Source organism: Kogia breviceps, chromosome 12 (assembly GCF_026419965.1).
Source record: "Kogia breviceps isolate mKogBre1 chromosome 12, mKogBre1 haplotype 1, whole genome shotgun sequence".
NCBI lineage: Eukaryota > Metazoa > Chordata > Mammalia > Artiodactyla > Physeteridae > Kogia > Kogia breviceps.
The window spans coordinates 25,339,281-25,364,970 of record NC_081321.1 but is presented as its reverse complement, the minus strand read 5'-3'; the positions used below and the strand labels follow the sequence as shown (position 1 = coordinate 25,364,970).

At 36.6% G+C, this 25,690-nt stretch overlaps 2 protein-coding genes across 14 annotated transcripts in view; one reads left to right on the top strand and one right to left on the bottom strand.

The window, feature by feature from the left end:
• The window catches only part of YARS2 (tyrosyl-tRNA synthetase 2), a 45,687-nt gene extending 41,173 nt beyond the window's left edge, over nucleotides 1-4,514 (top strand). The window contains exon 5 of the mRNA XM_067009063.1: nucleotides 4,123-4,514. The gene's annotated coding sequence lies outside the window, so the exon portion shown is untranslated. The remainder of the gene's footprint in view (nucleotides 1-4,122) is intronic.
• DNM1L (dynamin 1 like) overlaps nucleotides 1-25,690 on the bottom strand; it is a 51,377-nt gene that overhangs the window by 23,911 nt on the left and 1,776 nt on the right. For 7 of the 13 annotated variants that reach the window (XM_059080874.2, XM_059080872.2, XM_067009055.1 and 4 more), the window contains exons 2-5: nucleotides 9,226-9,373; nucleotides 3,469-3,515; nucleotides 2,754-2,825; nucleotides 1,427-1,513 (exon numbers count right to left, since the gene is read on the bottom strand). In XM_059080874.2, coding sequence (XP_058936857.1) covers nucleotides 1,427-1,513; nucleotides 2,754-2,825; nucleotides 3,469-3,515; nucleotides 9,226-9,373 — 354 coding nt within the window. Of the gene's footprint in view, nucleotides 1-1,426; nucleotides 1,514-2,753; nucleotides 2,826-3,468; nucleotides 3,516-4,978; nucleotides 5,018-9,225; nucleotides 9,374-25,690 lie in introns of all 13 variants that reach the window. The other 6 variants (XM_059080875.2, XM_059080870.2, XM_067009054.1 and 3 more) reach the window with 1 other exon arrangement.

Here is a 25,690-nt window from a genome sequence, read left to right as displayed (position 1 = left end):
CTTTTTCTTGTAACATCATGACTTTTCGCAGCTTCTTGGGAGCACTTCCAGCATCACTAGTGGCACTTCATATGCATCTCATGGTGTTATTCAAGGTTTACGGTATTACACTAAACAGGATGAAAAATATGCAAGAACCACAAGAGATCACCATTTACCATGATTTACTGGAGAGATGAACTGCTCAAGCAGAGATGATTAGCGTCACACGGCATTTTAACGGGCTATTCACAACACTGGAGCTCAGCACAATAGCAACAGAAGGTGGCTATGAAATTATTACAGTAGTACAGTATGTACTACAGTTCATCTTACGCAGTTATGATTAAATACTGCATCTTTACATTTGTTTACATTTCTCTCTGCTTCAAATGGCACTATGTACAGTCTGTGTGTGCATAGGTTTTGATAAATTTTAACTTTTTATAACAGATCTGTATGTTAATTTTTATTAATTTTTTCAGTATTTCTAGGCTATGCAGTTGTCTGCAAGTTTTTTCAAATTGTCACAAATCTCCAAAAAAATTTTCCAATATATTTATTGAAAAAAATCCACATATAAGTGGACCCATGCAGTTCAAACCCTTGTTCGAGGGCTGACTGTATAGTATAAACATAACTTTATATGCACTGGATAAACAAAAAATTTGTGATTTGCTTTATTGCAATATTCACTTTATTGCAATATTCACTTTATTGTGGTTGTCTGGAACCAAACCTGCAATATCTCCAAGGTATGCCTGTATTTTAAAGGTAAGGAGAGCTAGAGGATTTGCTGACAGAGAAAGTAGGGTGTAGGATAAGAAGTGTCAAGGATGACTACAAACTTTTTGGCTAAGCAACTGGTAGAACAGAGTTGCCATTTATTGAGATGGAGGAAACTGTAGAAAGATCAAGTCAGGTTGAGGGACAGATCAGGCATTTGGTATTAGACACATCAAGTTTGAAATGCCTATTAGACATCTGAAGTGTGTATGTCAAGTAGACAGTTGGATATACAAGATAAATATACAAGCCTGGAGATATTTGAGTGTTGTCAGCATACAGACACTCATATTTAAAGTCATAAGACTGGATGAAATCATCAAGAGGTTAGGTGTACCCCTTTGACAAGAGGTCCAAAAACTTAGCTTTGGGACACTCACTGTTTAGACATTGAGAAGGTAAGAAACCAGCAAAAGAGACTGAGAAGGAGTGACCAGTAAGATCAGAAATAATCCTCTAGAGTGTGGTATCCTGGAAGCAGAGTAAAGAAAGTGTTTCAAGGAGAAAGAAGGGCTCAACTATGTCAAATGCTGCTAATAGATCAAGGTAGTTGCCAAAAAAAAAAAAGCTGATTAATCCATATGAGGTTAAGGAAAAACTACATTTGTTCAAGTGAAAACAAACATGACCATACCCACAATAAGTAACAACTATTCTTTACCTTAGTCATTCCTGGCAAATCCACAAGTGTCAGATTGACAACATTAGGTGAAAAAATCTTAAGATGAATTGGTTCAGGGCTTACTCCCTAAAAATAAGTTTTTAAATATCATATTAAAATCACATTAAAATTTCAATGAATAAAAATGCTAAAGTAAACCTCATTTTAAGTATTATACATTAGATGCTTTTAAATATTAAATAAACCATGATTTCTACAACATTTCATCAAAACCCAATGAAACACACAGGAAATAAGGCAGCTAGCCATAGGTTATATAATCCCATCCAACCTTATACTATTAATATACACAATTCATTTCCCCTATATTATTTCACATTCTTTTCTCTGGATTCTCAGCAGATAACGTTTCTTAAATATGTTTAATAGACTTAGTGCTGAACAAAAGAATAATGTATCACTATCCAAATTTATGAAGTTCTTGAGTTCAGGGAGTGAGACATAGGTAACAAGTTATCCAAATCAGGGAAGTATGGCAGCAGCAACAGTAACTAAAAGGTAACCTGCCCAGAGATCAATAATAAACAAAGCTTAGTCAATCACTAAAACAGAGACAAATATCCTGAATAGGCATAAAGAAATTAACATGGCTCCAAAAATGCCTTTTTGTCAGGAAAAACTTCTCCAGCACAGCATCCAGCAGATAAAAGGACTCAATAAATTTTTTTTTAATATTAGTACTTAGCTAAGGCCCACTTGTGGGATTAAATGTACCCATACAAGAATGGAGGTAACAAAAGGGAAGGGAACAGAAAAGTAGTAAGAATAAAGAAAGAAGAGAGAGAAAACAGAAGCATTTAAGGGAGTGAGTGATAGTGCCTGGTGTCAAAATTAATTGTATCTTAGACACCTAATTTACTTTAAATTCTCAGAATCTGAGAAGACAATTCAGTTGTTAACATTACTTTTCATTTTCCCTGAAAAAAAAAAAACCCTTAATTTCCCTCTGTTTGCTTTCAGAAGTAAATCTAGCCTTACTCAGGTAAGAAAAAGAGCTCTTCAAAATACATAGATCTTGTAAGTTATATATTGCTTCTTAAATTAGAATACAGTCAATCCAGCAGAAAAAGATAACACTGTAGGAAGTATTAAATTTAAAAGTTACATTAATAAAGTGATATATACATCTCAAGATCAAGAATAAACACCTAAATGAAATATAGCATATAAAAACTCTAAGAAACAAAAGGTATTAAATAAAGTTTTATTATATTTGGGAAAATACTCCATTAGTTTCAAAGATCAGAATACTCTCGATGATATATTTACAGATGGTTATAATTTCCAGCTCTAAAGAGATGCCTACCTTATTATTTCCTGAAATCCTTTCTGTTTCATTTTCAATTTCTTGTCGAATTTCATCAAAATCTGTGTAAAGCTAAAAATTATTGAAACAAAAAACACAGTATTCAAAATAATATTAAGAGTTCTTTTTTTTTTTTTTTTTTTTGCAGTACGCGGGCCTCTCACTGTTGTGGCCTCTCCCTTTGCAGAGCACAGGCTCCGGACACGCAGGCTCAACGGCCATGGCTCACGGGCCTAGCCGCTCCGCGGCATGTGGGATCTACCCAGACCGGGTCACGAACCCGTGTCCCCTGCATTGGCAGGTGGATTCTCAACCACTGTGCCACCAGGGAAGCCCAATATTAAGAGTTCTTAAGCGGGGTTTGATAAATTTCAAGGATGTCTATGGATCTGCTTCAGAGAATTAGTAAACAAACCCTAATATACACATATATTTTTCTGAGCCAAAGAGTCATAGTTTATATGAGTTTTTCAAAGCTGCCTGAGCCCACAACAGTTAAGAGTCTCTAAATTAGAGAGAACAGGGCTCAACTTAAATGTTTTCCAAATAAACTACTATGGTTAGAAATGTTAAGATAAGATTTATTTTATAAGGAACAGCTGCTTCAAGATAACAATGCTACATTGCCAATCATAAGAAACTAAATTATCAACTACTTATGCCCCCAAAAATGTTGTCAACATGCTACTTCTTCACCATATTCTTGTACAATTACCTTGTTTTTGGTGTGAAGAAATTTACCCCATTCTTCTGCTTCAACCCCTGGAAAAAGAAAAACTCCATTTATTGGAAACTATGGAAATTACTTTTTATCTTTATTTAGGAATTCAAAAAGCAGTACAATATTATTTGTTCCTATTTTGCCATTAACTACAAGTTAACTTATATTTTAAGATCTGCTAAATTATACTCTCACATTTTAAAAATTGTACCAGGTATTTCAGAAACGACTAATTTCAGAGCTGCTCACAGGTCTTCCCACTATTTGAAATCCAGAGTTTAACAAATAAAACTGTTTACCTCTCCTCATATTATAGTAAAATATATGTATTTTATTTTTAAATATCTTACACATAAAAAGCAGTTTATTTGATGAAAATACTCAAGCTAATGGCTAAAAGAAGAAAACTTATGAGTCATACTGAATAATAATGCAAAAAGCATATATAATAGATTTACACATAACTCATGAAAATTTGCAGTATATGAATGAAACAGCTAACTTTTCATTCTGTTTTGTCGTTTTTATTTTAATTTGGTTTCTTGTCAGTAACCCATAAAGTCACAATTTGTCGTTAAAGAGCTCCCTCAGTAGTGTGAAGCTACTTCATAATTTATATGCACTTTCAACGTGATTTTTCCCCCCCAGGAACAAGATTATGTTCTCCCTTGGAACTGAATGTAGGTAAGAAATGAAATGGCATGGGGTGGGGGGAACCTGGCATATGCCCTGTATGGAGTTGCTACTCGCCAGTAGTTTCCAATAATAGGTCTGTTCCTCTTGCACTTGATGAAAAAAGCAAAAATTATTCACTGCAGGTACTGTTTTGAGTGGTCTGAGACTTGGAGAGCAAATTTTGTTCTGATTTTTCCAGAGAAGCTAGAAATGCTTAATTGTAGAAGGGTAAACTAACTTTGCCTCCCCCAAGCACAGCTATTCTGCTTTTGCCAAATTCAGAGTTTTAAATGTCTTAATGATAAGTTTATGAATAACACATATCAGCCACCTGAGATCAAAATAAAAATGACTGTAAGATATTCAAATAAGTATTTACTGAGGAAAAGGTGGATCAATTTCTTTGGTGGGATAAAGGTAAATAAACTGGATCCTTTTTGCAAGTAAAATGCTCACCTACTTGAAGCTTAGTACCTTCTTCCAAGAAGTCTCATTGGAGGACTGGAGTAATCTAGATGAATAGAACTCAGAGGCAGGTACTATATACCAAAGGGGTGTTCTTAATTTACCTTATCATATAGAAGAGGCCTGGCTTCACAAGCATGTTTTTAAAAATAAAAATAAAATAAATTACATTCACCACCAAAAAAAGCCTGCATTCTGATGCAATGCCGAAAGGTAACAAGAACCACTAACACCTGCAATCAATCAATGTAGATAGGCAAATAAAAATGGAAGAAAAAAAATGCACACAGCCTGTAAGAGTACAAAAGCACACATGCAGGCACAATAGGAAAAGAAGGGCCAAAAACAAATGGATAAAGGAAACCTTTAGAAAGGTGTCTTGAGTTTTTCCATGTAGCAGGGTCTGTAGTTAAAGAGAAACAGCACAGAATGATAAGTTTAGTGCTTATCCCTAATATTTCAAACCTTTCTAAAAAAATCAAGTGTGCAAAAAACCTGAACACATTTCAAATGCCAGTTCAAATGCATTCAATTATTCCAAATTTACAACTATAAAACTTCCATTACAATTAGTTATAATTAGAGGGATGTATATAATATTTTAAATGACATAAATGAAGTATATAGTGTGCCATAATTTATTTTTATTTTCCATTACACCTAATTATATCACCTCTGGTTTCTAATTCTAACAAAATGGATTAAAATTAATTTACTATTCAAAAATTTGTCTTAGATATCTGGTAACTATGGGTAAAGATAAATTACCTAGTGGAAAAAAATCTACAAAACGTATCAAACACATCTTTCAAAACCTTGAAAGTAAATATGAAAGTATTTACCAACTGAGCTTTCTAAGGGGTTATTTTCTTTGAAATATATATTGAATTTAACAGAACACCACAGAAACAGTTTTGGTCTTTAGTCAGCATGCTACTTTTGGATTTAGTCTACAAGGAGATCTGAGGAAAATTTGATTTATTTCTTACAAATATATGAAAGGTAATCATAGAGTTCAAAGTTCAAACTAAACCACCACCTCACTTGAAAACAGTTTTTGTTTTTAATAAAATTTATCAGAAAATTCTTTTACATTGGCAGAAGTGGGGGGTAAGATGAGAAATACTATAAATCTATATATTGACACCTCAATTATCCTATGTAGTTGGCAGAATGAGGGATCTCATGTTAAATAAATTTTCCTGATAATTGAATTATACATACTAATACTTAAATAGTTTAGCCAGTTTTGATGGACCTATATTTAAAATGGATTATACTGCTCCATGTCATGTTAGAATCCACTGCTCTTAAACTTACCTATTAATGGTAACTTATGCCTTTGTTACATAATAAAGCCCTTTGAGGCTACAAATCCCTATACAAAATGATTAGAGACTGATTTTTTCTTTTCTTGAAGTTCTCCTGTCTTTATGTTTTCCTCCCTTTTCTCCTGTATGGTTGCCAGGCTGTCATGTAGTTCATACTCTTCTGGCTGTCTCCTGCTTCACTGTTTCTAATTTCCTCTAGGGTAGAATGATTTGTGGTAAGGTAGAACTGTTTATCCTAAGGATATATAGGCTCTGATGAGAAGTTAAAGAACTATTCTAGTTATTAATAAGATACATGACATTTAGTACTCAAAATTTACAAAATCTATTTTGTGTTCTAGGTGGCTGAGTTGTCATTTTAAGTGAGGTTTTATGTTTATGTTTTTTAATATAAAAAATAAGCACTAGGGCTTCCCTGGTGGCGCAGTGGTTGCGAGTCCGCCTGCTGATGCAGGGGACACGGGTTCGTGCCCCGGTCCGGGAAGATCCCACATGCCGCGGAGCGGCTGGGCCCGTGAGCCATGGCCGCTGAGCCTCCGCGTCCGGAGCCTGTGCTCCGCAACGAGAGAGGCCACAACAGTGAGAGGCCCGCGTACCGCAAAAAAAAAAAAAAAAAAAAAAAAAAAAAGCACTAAGCTTGGGGGAAAAAAATACATATATATATATATAGGTAAAGAAATGCAGATTTACTGACCAACCACCAAGAAAAGACATAAACAAAACAGAGTGGACATACAAACAAAGAGATACCAAGGAACTGACACTTCTATAGCTGAAATATACACCCCTTCCAGAAACACTGCCCACATCTGCAAATAGTTTTTGAGAGACAGGATATCATCTGCCCTTTTCAAGGTGACTGAAGAAAATGAAGAGTTAAAACAAACAGACTTAACACCATACAGTTTCTTGAAGTCTTAGTTTAAGGTATTTGGTAAAATTGATGAAGTTAGTGAGAATAAAATTTTTAAAAACTTATTCTATACATTTGAAGCTGGCCCATAAATTAGTCCTAAATGATTAAATTCAAGGTTCAGAATTTCAATAATAAAGAAATATTACAGAAAAGCAAAGCGATGAATAATATACCAAGAAGCTACCTAATGTAATTAAAAGACTCCTACATATCCTCTGGCAGTCTATCCAAAAATATTTATCATTATATCATTATATGTTAACTACAACTTCATTAATTTGCTTTAGTGATTAACCTTCTGTAGTCATTATAGATGCTCATGACAGGTTCTTTTATTTTCCCCTTTAAAAAAAAAAAACACATCAAGCTATCACAACAATGCTCCTATAATAAGTAAAGGAAAAGATCAGATACAGAAATTGAAGTAACTTCAATTGCATCAAATTATCATCCCATCTTAGATTAGAAAATAAGAAACAGAATGAAACCATTGAAAACAGATCTCTGCAGAATGAGAAACAAACATGGTACTCTGCTGGAAATGCAATTTAATACTTAGAACATTTTATAGACTTTTATAAATAAGACAAAATGTGAACAAAACACTGAAGATTAAACATATTACTCTCATCAAACATTCCAAACCTCACTAATGTACAAGTATGATTAATAGAGTATACATATTTAATAGGCAATTTAAAACATGCTAATAAAGATAGTGTGTCTTAAAATATTTTCAGTTTAACCAAAGAAGAACTGCTATAAAGGATGGTGCATATTTTCTTATCATGATACTCCATGTTTACTATTTGGGTGAGGGAGAAATCTAAAAAGTATGTGCTATATAGGTAAGCCTTAGCAAGAGAAGGATAGTAAAAAAAATAATAATAATAATTAGGGACCTCCCTGGCAGTCCAGTGGTTAAGACACCATGCTTCCACTGCAGGGAGCGCAGGTTCGATTCCTGGTCAAGGAACTAAGATACCTCATGCCACACGGAGTGGCAAAAATAATAATATATTTTTTTAGAAAACTCTTTCTAAAAATAATATTCAGGGCTTCCCTGGTGGCGCAGTGGTTGAGAGTCCGCCTGACGATGCAGGGGATACGGGTTCGTGCCCTGGTCCGGGAAGATCCCACATGCCGCGGAGCGGCTAAGCCCGTGAGCCATGGCCGCTGAGCCTGCGCCTCTGGAGCCTGTGCTCTGCAACGGGAGAGGCCACAACAGTGAGAGGCCCGTGTACCACAAAAAATAATAATAATATTCATCTTAGATTGAAGGGCCAAAGATTCAAAATTAGCAGAGGACTTCCCTCCTGGCGCAGTGGTTGAGAGTCCGCCTGCCGATGCAGGGGACACGGGTTCGTGCCCCAGTCCGGGAGGATCCCACATGCCGCGGAGCGGCTGGGCTCGTGAGCCATGGCCGCTGAGCCTGCGCTCCGCAACGGGAGACGCCACAACAGTGAGAGGCCCGCGTACCACAAAAAAAAAAAAAAAAAAAAAAAACAAAATTAGCAGACACATGGCAAGACCAGAAAAGGGAAGGTAAGATAACATTGCCATGCTGAAAAGCTAAATCATTTTATTTAAAAGTAAATCTTTAAACTAGAATCTAAAATATTTAAATTCTAGGGACTTCCCTGGTGGTCCAGTGGTTAAAGACACCGTGCTTCCACTACAGGGGGTGCAGGTTCGATCCCTGGTCGGGGAACTGGGATCCCACGGGCCGCATGGTGTGGCAAAAAAAGAAAATATTTAAATTCTAAAACAAAGTGAAAAAGCAAAAACATTATTTTAAACACAAGGAAAGGGGCTTCCCTGGTGGCACAGTGGTTGAGAGTCCGCCTGCTAATGCAGGGGACGTGGGGTTCGTGCCCCGGTCCGGGAAGATCCCACATGCCACGGAGCGGCTGGGCCCATGAGCCATGGCCGCTGGGCCTGTGCGTCCGGAGCCTGTGCTCCGCAGCGGGAGAGGCCACAACAGTGAGAGGCCTGCGTAATGCAAACAAACAAACAAACAAACAAAAAAAACCACAAGGAAAAAAAGTTTAAAACACTCCAAAAGACACAAAAACTTAAAAAAATAAATGATTCTCGTTTACCAAGTAGCTCACTAGATCCTCCACTAAATAGCATTAACAACAGTTTACAAAACTGAATTACCAAAAAGGTTCTCTTTCAAACAAGTTGACTCACGGTTCTCAAAAATTACTCTTTTCTTACATGAGAAGACACATACCACTTTTCTTCACAAGACTTCTGATTTTGCTACAGCCACTAATTTCTAATTAGCTCATATCTTTTGAACATTGAACCAAAAATGAAGAATTTTTAAATACTTTATGTTCCAATTCTAAAATTTACCATTTTCTTCTCCTGTCGTTTTTCGTTTATCTTCGGGTGAAACATGGACTAGCTGCAGAATGAGAGGTCTCCGGGTGACAATACCAGTGCCTCTGGGAAGCAGGTCCCTCCCCACTAGGCTTTCTAGCACTGAGCTCTTTCCACTGCTCTGAAAACGGAATACACAAAAGCAAAATGAGTTTCTTAACAGATTTTTCTGTAACTCAGTAAGACTATGCTATACAATTACTTTAAAAAAATTATTGCCAAGTCTTTTAAAATGAAAGTTTAGCTATATTTTCTATTATATGATCTTTATTTCTTTAAAATAAAAACGTACAAAAGGAGAAAATATATACCCTAGTGCAAAATCAATTAGTTATGTGGTAATAATATCTATGATTATTTCATGGGATATATAAAAATTTATAACTCAAAAAAAAGAGACAATATAAAAGCCCCAATTCCCCATAATTTTCCTACCTTTTCTGATACTCTCAACCATATAATATTAAGTATTTTCAAAACCTATATAATATTGGTATACATAAAATCATGCCCAGAATATGTAGATATTTTACTTTAAATGGGATAGTAGTACTGTGTGTATTTTTCTCTAACCCACTTTTATTTTTAATATAACAATCAGGGATATCATTCCATATCAATATATTTACTTCTGCGCTTAATAGTTAAATAGTATTCTGTATGTAAAACCAAACCCCAACTGATGGACATTTAAAATGGTCTTTGCCACTATTAACAACGCTGCAATGAACATACTTTGTACATATAACCTTACTTATCCTATTACCTCATTAGATTTACTTAGTTCATTAAATGAAACTGCTGTGATTAAAGAGCATACAGATTTCATGCATTCAGATACTACCAGACTGCACACTACAAGATGGGAGGCAACAAGCTATGCTTCATGTTCAATCTGCTGCATCCCCATCAGCATTGGGCATTACCACTTTTTTGAGTCTTTGCTATTTTTTTTTGATAGATAAACACTGACAGTTCATTTAAATTTGCATTTCTTTATTATTCAGTCTAGTATCACTTTGTTTAAGGGCCTTTTGTATTTCTCCTTCAGTGATTTGCTTGTTCAAATGCTGGTATATTATGTGTTTTATTAGTTTATAAAGATCTTTATCCATATAAGTATTTATTTTCTGTTGTTTTGAATATTTTCCCCCAACGTTTTATTTTGAAAATTTCAAAGCCACAAGAGTTGCAAGAATATTAACAGTGAATACCCATATACCATAACAAAAGTTCCATATACCTTAACTAATTATTAGTATTTTGACACATTTGCTTTATGTCTCTTCTTACACATATATTTTCTTTTCTTTTGCTGTCCCTTTTGAGAGTTGGTTAATATGTCATGACATTTCATCCCTAAATATAGTGGCATATCTCTAAGAATAAGGGCATTCTACTATATAACCACACTACAATGATCACATTGAGGAAATTTAACATAGACACAATACTAATAAACAGTATATAATCAAATAATATATAAACTTGTCTCTATTATGCATTTTTATATTATACATAAATGTTTACAAATTTGCTATTTTTTTCAACTTTGTAATTCATATTTTTCTGTAACAGAATATGTTTTCCTTACTGTATTTTTTCTTAGTCAAAACTTGTACATCTTCTAATTTCATACTTTCTAAAAAAGCAAAAACCCTAAACTCATCTACTGTATCAGAAAGGGTCTACAAGAAACAGATGGTCCATTCAAGTTAGAATAATTTAAGGAGAGTTTATTTACAAGTGGACTATTTACAAAGTTTTGGAAGAGGGGGATCACAAGGGACAGTGCAATAATGTGGGCTGGTAATGACAGAGCAGCTCTATCACTCACAAGCTCCAAAAGATGGATGAGAACTTGCAGACAGCCAGCCTAAGGCACCTACACATAGGAAGAAGTAAGCCAGGGGAATAAATACCCAAACTTTAGTCTCCTCCTTTCTCTAAGTCCTGCCAAGGGTCCCCATTTCCAAACCCAATAGGTAGAGGACACAGGGCCTCATTCCTGTTGTCCAGAAAGGTCCCCTATGATGGGGAAAAGTAATGTTGAGTGGATAAGGAAGGTCAAATTTAAGATTATGTGGCACATCCGGTTTTGCTAGGTTTTGGAGCCCAGGTTTACCCCTCTCATAAGTAAAATGGGTGCTTCCTCCATTTCTTTTCTGTACTCTAAAATAATTTAAACAACATGGAAGGGGGACCTTCAAGATGGCAGAGGAGTAAGACATGGAGATCAGCTTCCTCCCCACAAATACATCAAAAATACATCTACATGTGGAACAACTCCTATAGAATACCTACTAAACGCTGGCAGAGGACCACAAAGGCAAGAAAATCCCCAGGTACCTGGCCACGTGGCCAACAGGGTCTTGGTGCTCCAGCCTGGCGTCAGGCCTGAGCCTCCGAGGTGGGAGTTCAGGACACTGGACCAACAGAGACCAACCAACCCCATGTACTATCAATCTGTGAGAGCTCTCCCAGAGATCTGTCTCAACGCAAAGACCCAGCTCCACCCAACGGCCAGCAAGCTCCAATGCTGGATGCCCCATGACAAACAACTAGCAAGACAAGAACACAACACCACCCATTAGCACACAGGCTGCCTAAAATCATACTAAGTTCACAGACACCCCAAAACACACCACCAGATGTGGACCTGCCCACCAAAGACAAGATCCAGCGCCACCGACCAGACCACAGGCACCAGTCCCCTACACCAGGAAGCCTAAACAAGCCACTAAACCAACCTCACCCAAAGAAGGCAGACACCAAAACAACGGGAAATACAAACCTGCAGCCTGCGATAAGGAGACCACAAAAACAGTAAGCTAAGCAAAATGAGAAGACAAAGAAACACAGAGCGGATGAAGGAGCAAGGTAAAAACCCAGCAGACCAAAAAAATAAAGAGGAAATAGGCAGTCTACCTAAAACAGAATTCAGAGAATGATGGTAAAGATATCCAAAATCTTGGAAAGAGAAAGGAGAAAATAAAAGAAACGTTTAACAAGGACCTAGAAGAACTAAAGAGCAAAAAAGCAATGATGAACAACACAATAAATGAAACTGAAAATTCTCCAGAAAGAATCAATAGCAGAATAACTGAGGCAGAAGAACAGATAAGTGACCAGGAAAATAAAATAGTAGAAATAACTACTGCAGAGCAGAATAAAGAAAAAAGAATGAAAAGAATCGAGGACACTCTCAGAGACCTCTGGGACAACATTACACGCACCAACATTCTAATTATAGGGGTCCCAGAAGAAGAAGTGAAAAAGAAAGGGTCTGAGAAAATATTTGAAGAGATTTTAGTTGAAAACTTCCCTAACATGGGAAAGGAAATAGTCAAGTTCAGGAGGCACAGAGAGTGCCATACAGGATAAATCCCAAGAGAAACACACCAAGACACATATTAATCAAACTATCAAAAATTAGATACAAAGAAAAAATATTAAAAGCAGCAAGGGAAAAGCAAAAAATAACATACAAGGGAATCCCCATAAGTTTAACAGCTGATCTTTCAGCAGATACTCTGCAAGCCAGAAGGGAGTGGCAGGAGACATTTAAAGTGATGAAAGGGAAAAACCTACAACCAAGATTACTCTAAACAGCAAGGATCTCGTTCAGATTCGACGGAGATATTAAAAACCTTACAGACAAGCAAAAGTTAAGAGAAATCAGCACCACCAAACCAGCTTTACAACAAATGCTAAAGGAACTTCTCTAGGCAGGAAACACAAGAAAAGGAAAAGACCTACAATTACAAACCCAAAACAATTAAGAAAATGGTAATAGGAACATACATATCGATAATTACCTTTAATGTAAATGGATTAAATGCTCCAACCGAAAGACACAGACTGGCTGAATAGATACAAAAACAAGACCTGTATATATGCTGTCTATAAGAGACCCACTTCAGACCTAGGGACATACACAGACTGAAAGTGAGGGGATGGAAAAAGATATTTCATGCAAATGGAAATCAAAAGAAAGCTTGAGTAGCAACTCTCGTATCAGGCAAAATACACTTTAAAATACAAACTATTACAAGAGACAAAGAAGGACACTACACAATGATCAAGGGATCAATCCAAGAAGAAGCTATAACAACTGTAAATATTTACGCACCCAACATAGGAGCATCTCAATACATAAGGCAAAAGCTAACAGACACAAAACGGGAAATCGACAGTAACACAATCATAGTAGAGGACTTTAACACCCCACTTTCACCAATGGACAGATCAACCAAAATGAAAATAAATAAGGAAACACAAGCTTTAAATGACACATTAAACAAGATGAATTTAATTGATGTTTATAAGACATTCCATCCAAAAACAACAGAATACACTTTCTTTTCAAGTGCTCATGGAACATTCTCCAGACTAGATCATATCTTGCATCACAAATGAAGCCTTGGTAAATTTAAGAAAAATGAAATCGTATCAAGTGTCTTTCTCAACAACAATGCTAGGAGACTAGACATCAATTACAGGAAAAAAAACTAAAAACATCAAACACATGGAGGCTAAACGATACACTACTTAATAACCAGGAGAGCACTGAAGAAATAAAAGAGGAAACCAAAAAATACCTAGAAACAAATGACAATGAAAACACAATGACCCAAATTCTATGGGATGCAGCAAAAGCAGTTCTAAGAGGGAAGTTTATAGCAATACAATCCTACCTCAAGAAACAAGAAAAATCTCAAGTAAACCACCTAATCTTACACCTAAAGCAATTAAAGAAAGAACAAAAAAACCCAAAGTTAGCAGAAGGAAAGAAATCATAAAGATCAGATCAGAAATAAATGAAAAAGAGATGAAGGAACAGCAGCAAAGATCAATACAACTAAAAGCTGGTTCTTTGAGAAAATAAACAAAATTGATCAAACATTAGCCAGACTCATCAAGAAGAAAAGGGAGAAGACTCAAATCAATAGAATTAGAAATGAAAATGGAGAAGTAACAACAGACACTGCAGAAATACAAAGGATCATGACAGATTACTGCAAGCAACTATATGCCAAAAAATTGGACAACCTGGAAGAAATGGACAAATTCTTAGAAAAGCACAACCTTCCAAGACTGAACCAGGAAGAAATAGAAAATATAAACAGACCAATCACAACCACTGAAATTGAAACTGTGATTAAAAATCTTCCAACAAACATAAGCCCAGGACCTGATGGCTTCACAGGTGAATTCTATCAAACATTTCGAGAAGAATTAACATCTATCCTTCTCAAACTCTTCTCAAAAACTGCACAGGAAGAAACACTCCCAAACTCATTCTACGAGGCCACCATCAACCTGATACCAAAACCAGACAAAGATGTCACAAAAAAAGAACAGTACAGGCCAATATCACTGATGAACATGGAGGCAAACATCCTCAACAAAACACTAGCAAACAGAATCCAACAGCACATTAAAAGAATCACACAACATGATCAAGTGGGGTTTATCCCAGGAATGCAAGGATTCTTCAATATACAAAATCAATCAATGTAATACACCATATTAACAAATTGAAGGATAAAAAACGTATGATCACCTCAATAGATGCAGAGAAAGCTTTCAACAAAATTCAACACCAATTTATGATAAAAACCCTGCAGAAAGTAGGCATAGAGGGAACTTTCCTCAACATAATAAACGAAATATATGACAAACCCACAGCCAGCATCATTCTCAATGGTGAAAAACTGAAACCATTTCCACTAATATGAGGAACAAGACAAGGTTGCCCACTCTCACCACTCTTATTCAAAATAGTTTTGGAAGTTCTAGCCACAGCAATCAGAGAAGAAAAAGAAATAAAAGGAATCCAAATAGGAAAAGAAGAAGTAAAGCTGTCACTGTTTGCAGATGACATGATACTATACATAGAGAATCCTAAGGATGCTACCAGAAAACTACTAGAGCTAATCACTGAATTTGGTAAAGTAGCAGGATACAAAATTAATGCACAGAAATCTCTGGCATTCTTATAAACTAATGATGAGAAATCTGAGAGTAAGATTAAGAAAACACTCCCATTTACCACTGCAACAAAAAGAATAAAATATCTAGGAATAAACCTACCGAAGGAGACATAAGACCTGTTTGCAGAAAATTATAAGACACTGATGAAAGAAATTAAAGATAATACAAATAGATGGAGAGATATACCATGTTTTTGGATTGGAAGAATCAACACTGTGAAAATGATTCTACTACCCAAAGCAATCTACCGATTCAATGCTATCCCTATCAAACTACCTCTGGCATTTTTTACAGAACTAGAACAAAAAAATTTCACAATTTGTATGGAAACACAAAAGACACCGAATAGCCAAAGCAATCTTGAGAACGAAAAATGGAGCTGGAGGAATCAGGCTCCCTGACTTCAGGCTATACTACAAAGCTACAGTAATTAAGACAGTGTGGTACTGGCACAAAAACAGAAATATAGATCAATGGAACAGGATAGAAAGCCCACAGGGAAACCCACACACTTATGGTCCCCTTATCTTTGATAAAGGAGGCAAGAATATACAGTGGAGAAAAGACAGCCTCTTCAATAAGTGGTACTGGGAAAACTGGACAGGTACATGTAAAAGTATGAAATTAGAACACTCCCGAACACCATACACAAAAATAAACTCAAAATGGGTTAAAGACCTAAATGTAAGGCCAGACACTATCAAACTCTTAGAGGAAAACATAGGCAGAACACTCTATGACATAAATCACAGCAAGATCCTTTTTGACCCACCTCCTAGAGAAATGGAAATAAAAACAAAAATAAACAAATGGGACCTAATGAAACTTAAAAGCTTTTGCACAGCAAAGGATACCATAAACAAGACCGAAAGACAACCCTCAGAATGGGAGAAAATATTTGCAAATGAAGCAACTGACAAAGGATTAATCTCCAAAATTTATAAGCAACTCATGCAGCTCAATAACAAAAAAACAATCCAAAAATGGGCAGAAGACCTAACAGACATTTCTCCAAAGAATATATACAGATTGCCAACAAACACATGCAAGAATGCTCAACATCATTAATCATTAGAGAAATGCAAATCAAAACTACAATGAGATATCATCTCACACCGGTCAGAATGGCCATCATCAAAAAATCTAGAAACAATAAATGCTGGAGAGTGTGTGGAGAAAAGGGAACACTCGTGCACTGCTGGTGGGAATGTAAATTGATACAGCCACTATGGAGAACAGTATGGAGGTTCCTTAAAAAACTACAAATAGAACTACCATATGACCCAGCAATTCCACTACTGGGCATATACCCTGAGAAAACCATAATTCAAAAAGAGTCATGTACCACAATGTTCATTGCAGCTCTATTTACAATAGCGAGGACATGGAAGCAACCTAAGTGTCCATCAACAGATGAATGGATAAAGAAGATGTGGCACATATATACAATGTAATATTACTCAGCCATAAAAAGAAATGAAACTGAGTTATTTGTAATGAGGTTGATAGACATGGAGTCTGTCCTATAGAGTGAAGTAAGTCAGAAGGAGAAAAACAAATACCATATGCTAACATATATATGGAATCTAAGAAAAAAAATGTCATGAAGAGACTAGGAGTAGGACGGGAATAAAACACAGACCTACTAGAGCATGGACTTGAGGATATGGGGAGGGGGAAGGGTAAGCTGTGACGAAATGAGAGAGTGGCATGGACATATACACACTACCAAATGTAAAATAGATAGCTATTGGGAAGCAGCCGCATAGCACAGGGAGATCAGCTAGGTGGTTTGTGACCACCCAGAGGGGTGGGATACGGGGGGTGGGAGGGAGGGAGACGCAAGAGGGAAGAGATATGGGAACATATGTATATGTTCTGATTCACTTTGTTGTAAAGCAGAAACACACCATTGTAAAGCAATTATACTCCAATAAAGATGTTAAAAAAAATAAAAATTAAAAAAAAAAAAACTTGAATATAAGCCCCCCAAATATAAAACTCCTAGAAGAAAAAAACATAGGTTGCAAGCTCCCTGACATTGGTTTGGGTGACGATTTTTTGGATTTGACACCAAATCAAAGCCAACTAAAGTAAAAATAAACAAGGGGGAGTACATCAAACTAAAAAGCTTCTGACTGCAAAGAAAACCATCAACAAAGTAAAAAGCAACCCATGAAATGGGAAAAAATAGTTTCAAACCACTTATCCAATAAAGGGCTAACATACAAGATATACAAAGAACTCAGACAACTCAAGAGCAAAAAACAAAAAACAACACACCACACACACAAATAACGTGATTTAAAAATGAACTTAAGGGAATTCCCTGGTGGTCCAGTGGTTAGAACTTCTGGCTTTCACTGCTGAGGGCCCAGGTTTGATCCCTGGTCGGGGAACTTAAGATCCCACAAGCTGCATGGCCAAAATAAATAAATAAATAAAAATTAAAATTAAAATGAACTTAGGACCCAAGTAGCCATTTTTCCAAAGAAGACATACAAATGGCCAACAGGTACATGAAAAGATGCTCAACATCACTAATCATCTGGGAAATGCAAATCAAGGCCACAATGAGATATCACCTCACACCTGTTATAATGGCTACTACTAAAAAGACAAGAAATAAGTGTTGTTGAGGATGTGGAGGAAAGGAAACCCTCATACACTGTTGATGGGAATGTATATTGGTGCAGCCACTATAAAAAACAGTATGGAGCTTCCTCTAAAAATTAAAAATAGAGCTACCATATGATCCAGCAATTCCACCTCTGGGCATTTATTTGAAGGAAACAAAAACACTAAATTGAAAAGATATATGCATCCCTATGTTTGTTGCAGCATTATTTCAAAAAGCCAAGAAATGGAAATAACCTAAAAGTCCACCAGTGGATGAATAAAGTAAATGTGGTGTGTACATCTCTCTCTCTCTCTCTCTCTCTCTCTCTCTCTCTCTCTCTCTCTCTCTCTCACACACACACACACACACACGAATATCATTCAGCCATAAAAAAAAGAAAGAAATCCTGCTATTTGCAACAACATAAATGGACCTTGCTAAGTAAAATAAGTCAGACAGAGAAAAGCAAATACCACATGATCTCATTTATATGTGGAATCTAAAACAAAAACAAAACAAACAAACAGCAAAAAAACCCAAACTCATAAATACAGAGAACAGACTGGTGGTTGCCAGAGGTGGGGGTGGTGGTGAAATGGGTAAAAGTGGCCAAAAGGTACAATCTTCCAGTTATAAAATAAGTCCTGGGGGTGTAATGTATATATAGCATAGTGACTATAGATAATAATACTGTGGTGTATATTTGAAAGTTACTAAGAGAGTAAATCTTAATAGTTCTCAACATAAGAAAAAGAATTGTGGGTCTTCCCTGGTGGTCCAGTGGTAAAGAATCCACCTTCCAATGCAGGGGATGGGGTTCGATCCCTGGTCAGGGAACTAAGATCCCACATTCCACAGGTCAACTAAGCCCACACACCACAACTACTGAGCTCACACATCTCAACTAGAGAGTCTGTGTGCCACAAACTACAGAGCTCACACACTGTGGAACCCACGCACCACAACTATACAGCCCTCGTGCCCTGGAGCCTGTGCACCACAACTAGAGAGAGAAAACCCGCACGCCACAACTAGGGAGAAGCCCGTGCACTGCAACCAAAAAAAAATTAAAATAAAAGAATTGTAACTATGTGTGGTGATGGACTACTAGACTTATTGGTACTCTAGACATATTGGCATTCTAGACTTATTGTGGTGATTGTTTCCCAATGTTTAGACTTCTCAAATTGTTATGTTATACAACTGAAACTAATATGTCAATTATATCACAATTTAAAAAAAAATTTATGTGTCAACACACATAGACCAAACAAAACATGTCTGTGCACTCCCAATTTTTACCTCAGTATTCTAAATGGCCATAGGTTTCTTCAACAATTGTTTAGATCAGTGCTTGTTTCTCCCTGGTGATTTAAACACTCCATGTCTGCACTCTTTCCAGGAAGGTGAGTGGCTACTGCAGTTCCAAAGTGGCAAAAGTCACAGCCAGCATGCTCTGAAAATAGGGCTCTCTTGGCACTGCAACGTCTTCTGCTTTTTTCATCTCCACATACTCCCAAATCAATTCAATATCCTGTATATTTAGGGGCTAAAAATTTGTGTGTATGCTTTCAGTGTCATCTTTTAGTTTCTTCCAAATTGCACTGTACTGAGATTTATAGTGTTTGAATTTATATTTTGAGATGGAGCCTTAACATTTTGTCATATATTTAGCTCTTTGCGATACTTAACATCAACTGGGAGCAGGGAGTTGTATTCTTTTGATGCAACTGAAAATGGGATCATTGTAAATATTCATGGATGCCACATTAACCAAGGCTGATTCCGTTTTTCACTTCTAAATTTTTACTTTTCATTGTATAAAGCAGACCTCTCAATTATTTATTTTGATATTAATATAACACATAAAGATGTACATTTCCTAATTTTTTAACTTTTTATTTTGAAGTAGTTTTAGATTTATGGTTTCTTTAATATTTGTCTTTTTTAAAAAAATTATTTTATTTATTTATTTTTGGCTGCTTTGGGTCTTTGCGGCTACTGCTGTTTTTTCTAGTTGCGGCGAGCAGGGACTACTCTTCGTTGTGGTGCGTGGGCTTCTCATTGCAGTGGCTTCCCTTGTTGCGGAGCATGGGCTCTAGGCACACAGGCTCAGTAGTTGTGGCACGCAGGCTCTAGAGCTCAGGCTCAGTAGTTGTGGCACACAGGCTTACCTGCTCCGCAGCATGTGGGATCTTCCCAGACCAGGGATCAAACCCATGTCCCCTGTATATTAAGGGGCTAAAAATTTGTGTGTATTGTCAGGCGGATTCTTAACCACTGTGCCACCAGGGAAGTCCCTGTCTTATTTATTTTAAAGAAAATATTTCTGAGTATCCTTAGATATATTAACTTAATGGTATTTTAACTAAATAAACTAACAAGTTTTTACTGCAGAGCTCAAACACTCCACCTATTGTCAAAATATAAATCTAAAATTTAAACCACTTCAATTATCCAGGATCCAAACTTGCTAAAATGCTAGAGACCTATCAGTCCTTAGGGAGGAATTTTTTTCTTGGTTATAAAATACAGGCCCAGTTCTATCTGGAACATAAATTAAAAGAGTGAGATCCGGATACCTGAAAAGCAAAAGTAATATCCATAAAAATCCCCACTTTTTCCATAAAAGCAGGAAAACAGGGGGAAAGTGACATGAATCCACATATTAAAGAACTCAACTCCACCATGCAGGATAAACACAAAGAGATCCTCATGGAGGCAAATAATAATCAAACTGTTAAAAGACAAACACAAACACTGAAAGCAGCAAGGGAGAAGCAGAGAATCAATTCAAATACAAGCGATTCCTCAATAAGACCAATAATAACACAATAGATTTCTCACCAGAAATCTTGGAAGCCAGAGGCAATAGCATGATTTATTTAAAGATCGGAAAGAAAAACACCTATCAACCAAGAATTCTAGATCTGATTTAATATTTAGATGGCAATATTCCCCAAAGCAATGTACAGATTCAATACAATCCCTACCAAAATCCCAACAACCTCGTTTGCAGAAATGGAAATACCAATTCTAAAACTGCTATGGAATGAATGGCAGGGGACTCCTAACTGCAAAAACAATCTTGAAAAAAAAAGAACAAAGTTGGGAGACTCATACTTTCTGGTTTTAAAATATACTACAAAGCTACTGTAATCAAAACTGTGTGTGGTACTGGCGTAAGAAGAGACCTATAGACCAATGGAAAATAACTGAGAGTCCAGAAATAAACCTATACATCTATAGTCAACTGATTTTCAACAATAGAGCCAAGACCATTCAATAGGGAAAAGAATAGTCTCCAACAAATAGTCCTGGATCAACTGGACAGGCACATGGAAAAGAATGAAGGTGAACCCCTACTTCATACCAAAGACAAAAATTTACTCAAAATGGATCAAAATCCTAAATGAAAGAGCTGAAACTAGAAGAAAACACAAAATAATAATAATAAATTTTCATGACCTTGGATTTGATAATGTGTTAGATATGATACCAAAATCACAAGCAACAAAATAAAAAATAGATAAATTGGACTTTATCAAAATTTAAAACTTTTGTGCATCAAAGGACATGATCATGAAAGTAAAAAGACAACCTACAGAATGGGAGAAAATATGTGCAAATCATATACTGATAATGGTCTGGTATCCAAAATATATAAAAAACTCTTACAACTCAACAGTAAAAAAACAAATAACCCCAACAAGCACCTAAAAAGATATTCACATCATTAGTCATTAGGGAAATACAAATCAGAATCATAATGAGATAGCACTTCACACTCTCATCAGGATAGCTATAATAAAAAACACGATGACAAGTTTTGACAAGGATATAAAGAATTGGAACCCTAGTATGTTGCTGGGGGAATGTAAAATGGTACAGCCACTGTGAAAAAGTTTGGTGGTTCCTCAAAAAGTTAAATATAGAATTACCATATGACCCAGCATTTCACTTGTAGCTATATACCCAAAAGAACTGAAAAGAGGTATTCAAATACTTGTACACAAATATTCACAGCAGTACTACTCACAACAACCAAAATATAGAAACAATCCATTTAGCCATCAATAAGGGAACGATAAAACATGGTATGTATATACAATAGATCATTAGTCAGAAATTAAAAGGAAGTACTGATACATGCTACAATATGAATGAACCATGTTATATTAAGTGAAAGAAGTCAAACAGAAATGGCCACGTACTGTATGATTTTGTTTTATAAAATATCCAGAATAGGTAAATCTATAAAGAAGGAAAGAAGATTGGTGGTTGCCAGAGACTGGGGGGGAAAGGAGAATTACAAAATGACTGTTTAATGGATACAGAGTTTTCTTTTGGGGTGATGAAAATGTTTTGGACCTAGAAAGAGGTGGTGGCTGCACAACATTATGAATGTACTAAATGCCATGGAATTGTACACTTTAAAATGACTAATTTTTATGTTATATAAATTTCACTTCAATGTTTAAAAAAATTTTTTTTAAGTAAGCAGCACATGATCTACACAGAGAAAACTAGTAAAAAAGAACAGGAAAGGGAAAAACATAAGTTTACTTAAGAGTACTCACAAGAAAACACTGATGGAATGAAACTAAGATCAATATTTGGCACCAAATTACTAAACTTAATGAAGCCATCACCTCTACAAACACAAGACAAATGTAGGCATAGCAGGCAGGAGAGAGCAAGATTTCAGAAGGAGCTAATAAAATGTAGATAACAGTGCTGCAGAATGCAGGAGGAGTGGATGGGGGGGGGGCTTTTTTAAAAATAAAGAATTCCAGAATGATTTAGCACTTTCTAAAAAAGACAATAACAAGAGTTGGTGAGGGTGTATAGAAACTGAAACCCTCATATACCAGATAAAGGTTTGTAAAATGGTGCAGCCACAGTGGAAAAGTGTGTAGTTCTTTAATAATTTAAATAAGAGTTACCAGATGAACCAGCAATTCTACTCCTAGGTACAGATGACCCCTGAACAGCACAGGTGGTCAGAGGCACTGACTCCAGTGTGGTCAAAAATCTGCATATAATTATACAGTTGGCCCTCTGGAGCCACAGTTCCACATCCACAGATTCAACCAACCAAGATCATGTAGTAGTGCAGTATTCATTGAAAACAATCTTCATATAAGTGGGTAGTATTGTAGTATTTACTGAAAAAAATCTGCATGTAAGTGGACCTGAGCAGTTCAAACCCATGTTGCTCAAGTGTCAACTATACATATCCAAGAGAATTGAAAACATATGTTCACACAAAAACTTGTAAACGAATGTTCATGACAGCATCATTCAATATAGCTAAAAAGTGGAAATAACCCAAATGTCCATCAACTAATGAATGGATAAACAAACTGTGGCATATCTATACAAGGGAATATTATTCATCCGTAAAAAGTAATGAAGTATTAATACATGCCACAGCATGGATGATCCTAAAAAACAGAGCAAAAGAAGCCAGACACAAAAGGCCACATATTGTATGATTCCATTTATATGAAATGTCCGGAATAGGCAAATCCATAGAGACAGAAATCAGTGGTTGCCGGGGGGAGGAGCAGTGGGGGGGGGCTGGGGGGGGGCGCAAAATGGGGAGTGACTACTAATGGATACGGAGTTTCTTTCTGGGGTAATGAAAATGCTCTGGAATTAGATAGTGGCAATGGTTACATAACCTTGTGGATATACTAAAAACCACTGAATTGAACACTTTATAATGTTGGGGTTTATGTTATATGAATTATATTTTAATTTTTTTAATGTTAAATTTGAATAGTTGGTTTGCAGATTGGTCATTTAAAATCCAAGATTCCTTTTCCTTCTGTATTTGTTTGAATTACTGAAAGTAGAGTGCTGAAATTACCAAAATAAAAGGCAAAGTGAAAAGCACAGGGCTTCCCTGGTGGCGCACTGGTTAAGAATCCTCCTGCCAATTCAGGGGACACAGGTTCGAGCCCTAGTCCGGGAAGATTCCACATGCCACGGAGCAACTAAGTCTGTGCGCCACAACTACTGAGGCTGAGCTCTAGAGCCCGCACGCCTAGAGCCCGTGCTCTGCAACAAGAGAAGCCACCGCAATGAGAAGCCCAAGCACCACTACGAAGAGCAGCCCCCGCTTACCTCAACTAGAGAAAAGCCCGTGCGCAGCAACAAAGACCCAGTGCAGCCAAAAATAAAATAAATAAAATAAACAAAATTTTTTTTAAAAAAGCACGATACTAGCAGCACTGAGCCAGAGTCTCAGGTTAATGTCATCTGTATTGAGATTCCTATATTAGGTTGTGGTTTGGATTACATACCTGGAGGGCTCCCCCTTCCAATTCTCAACTTAAGAAACAGTGATTAAATTTCCCAAGTTGAGTCACAAATGTCATTGAAATCTTATCTCCTTCTCCACCTGCAAAGTACACCAAGGTCTAAAAGTATCAACCTTCTCTCTCCCCATTTTCTGTTCTTTCCACACAGAGGATCTCGGCTAGAGAAAAAGGAAAGCAATTTATTCAGCTAAAGCATAAAAACTGTGAATGATCGACAGCTGTAAACATCTCTCTCCTCAACTTCTCCAACTCTCTGGGCCCCAAAACAGTATTATTTGGGCAATTTAAGAAATCAAAGTTTAAAATATTTAGGGGTCAGCAAAGGTTGCCTGGAAGTTGATACTTTGGAGCAAGAATGCCACCAAAACCAACCTACTACTTAACAGCAGTATGCCCTTAGACTAGGCTTCCCTGCTTTTTCCAGTTTCACGCATTATAAAATCAAAGACTCACTAATATACTATATACATCTATGAACAATCTGCATCAGAATCGGCTATGGTGCCTGGAGCACCTCAGACATAAAATCAAAATCTTTGGGGATGGGGTCCAGGAAACTTATTTTCAAAGTAATTCTTATATACACTCAAGTTTGAGAATCACTGTTATAAAAAGTTCCCAAAAATGGGACCTGTAGCCAATTAAAGTACAGGTAAAGTGTAAGACAGAGACATGATCACTGCCACTGAGAAATTTACCAGTTGAACTAGGTACAGAACATTTACTACATCTGGAACTCACTCACTGTACACTACTCCATTAAATATGAATGTGAGGTGCTGTATATATACATGTTAACACAACATTAACTAGCCTAGATGACAAACTAGTGGTGTACTTGTATTCAAATCAAGAAGAGGCTTTTTTCCAACATATTGAGGAAACTATGGGAGAAAAAACATTGTTTCTATTCTTATTTATTTCTTCTGTACCTGAATAATAAAGGACTGAATTTCAGCTAATAAGGACATGAATGGAGATAACCCTCATTAAATCAAGTCTAAAAACTGAATATTTCCCTTTAGAGTAATTCCAAACATCAACATGCAAAAGTGGCATATAATTATCACTACTAGGATGGTTTTGCTGGCATATGTCAATGGCTTTCACAATGGTGAAATCTTTACTTTTCTACCCTGTCCCCTCCCCAATTTTGCGAACAGGTGTACTCACTTAAATAAATTCTATTTCATGTAAGAAAAATCCTTCTTGATTTTAAACTATGCTGACACATTATAGCCCTGATTGTTTTACTGCTTCATGTTTAAAAAGCATTGAGAGCGCTTCCCTGGTGGCGCAGTGGTTGAGAGTCCGCCTGCCGCTGCAGGGGACGCGGGTTCGTGCCCCGGTCCGGGAAGATCCCACATGCCGCGGAGCGGCTGGGCCCGTGAGCCATGGCCGCTGAGCCTGCGCGTCAGGAGCCTGTGCTCCGCAACGGGAGAGGCCACAACAGTGAGAGGCCCGCGTACCGCAGGAAAAAAAAAAAAAAAAA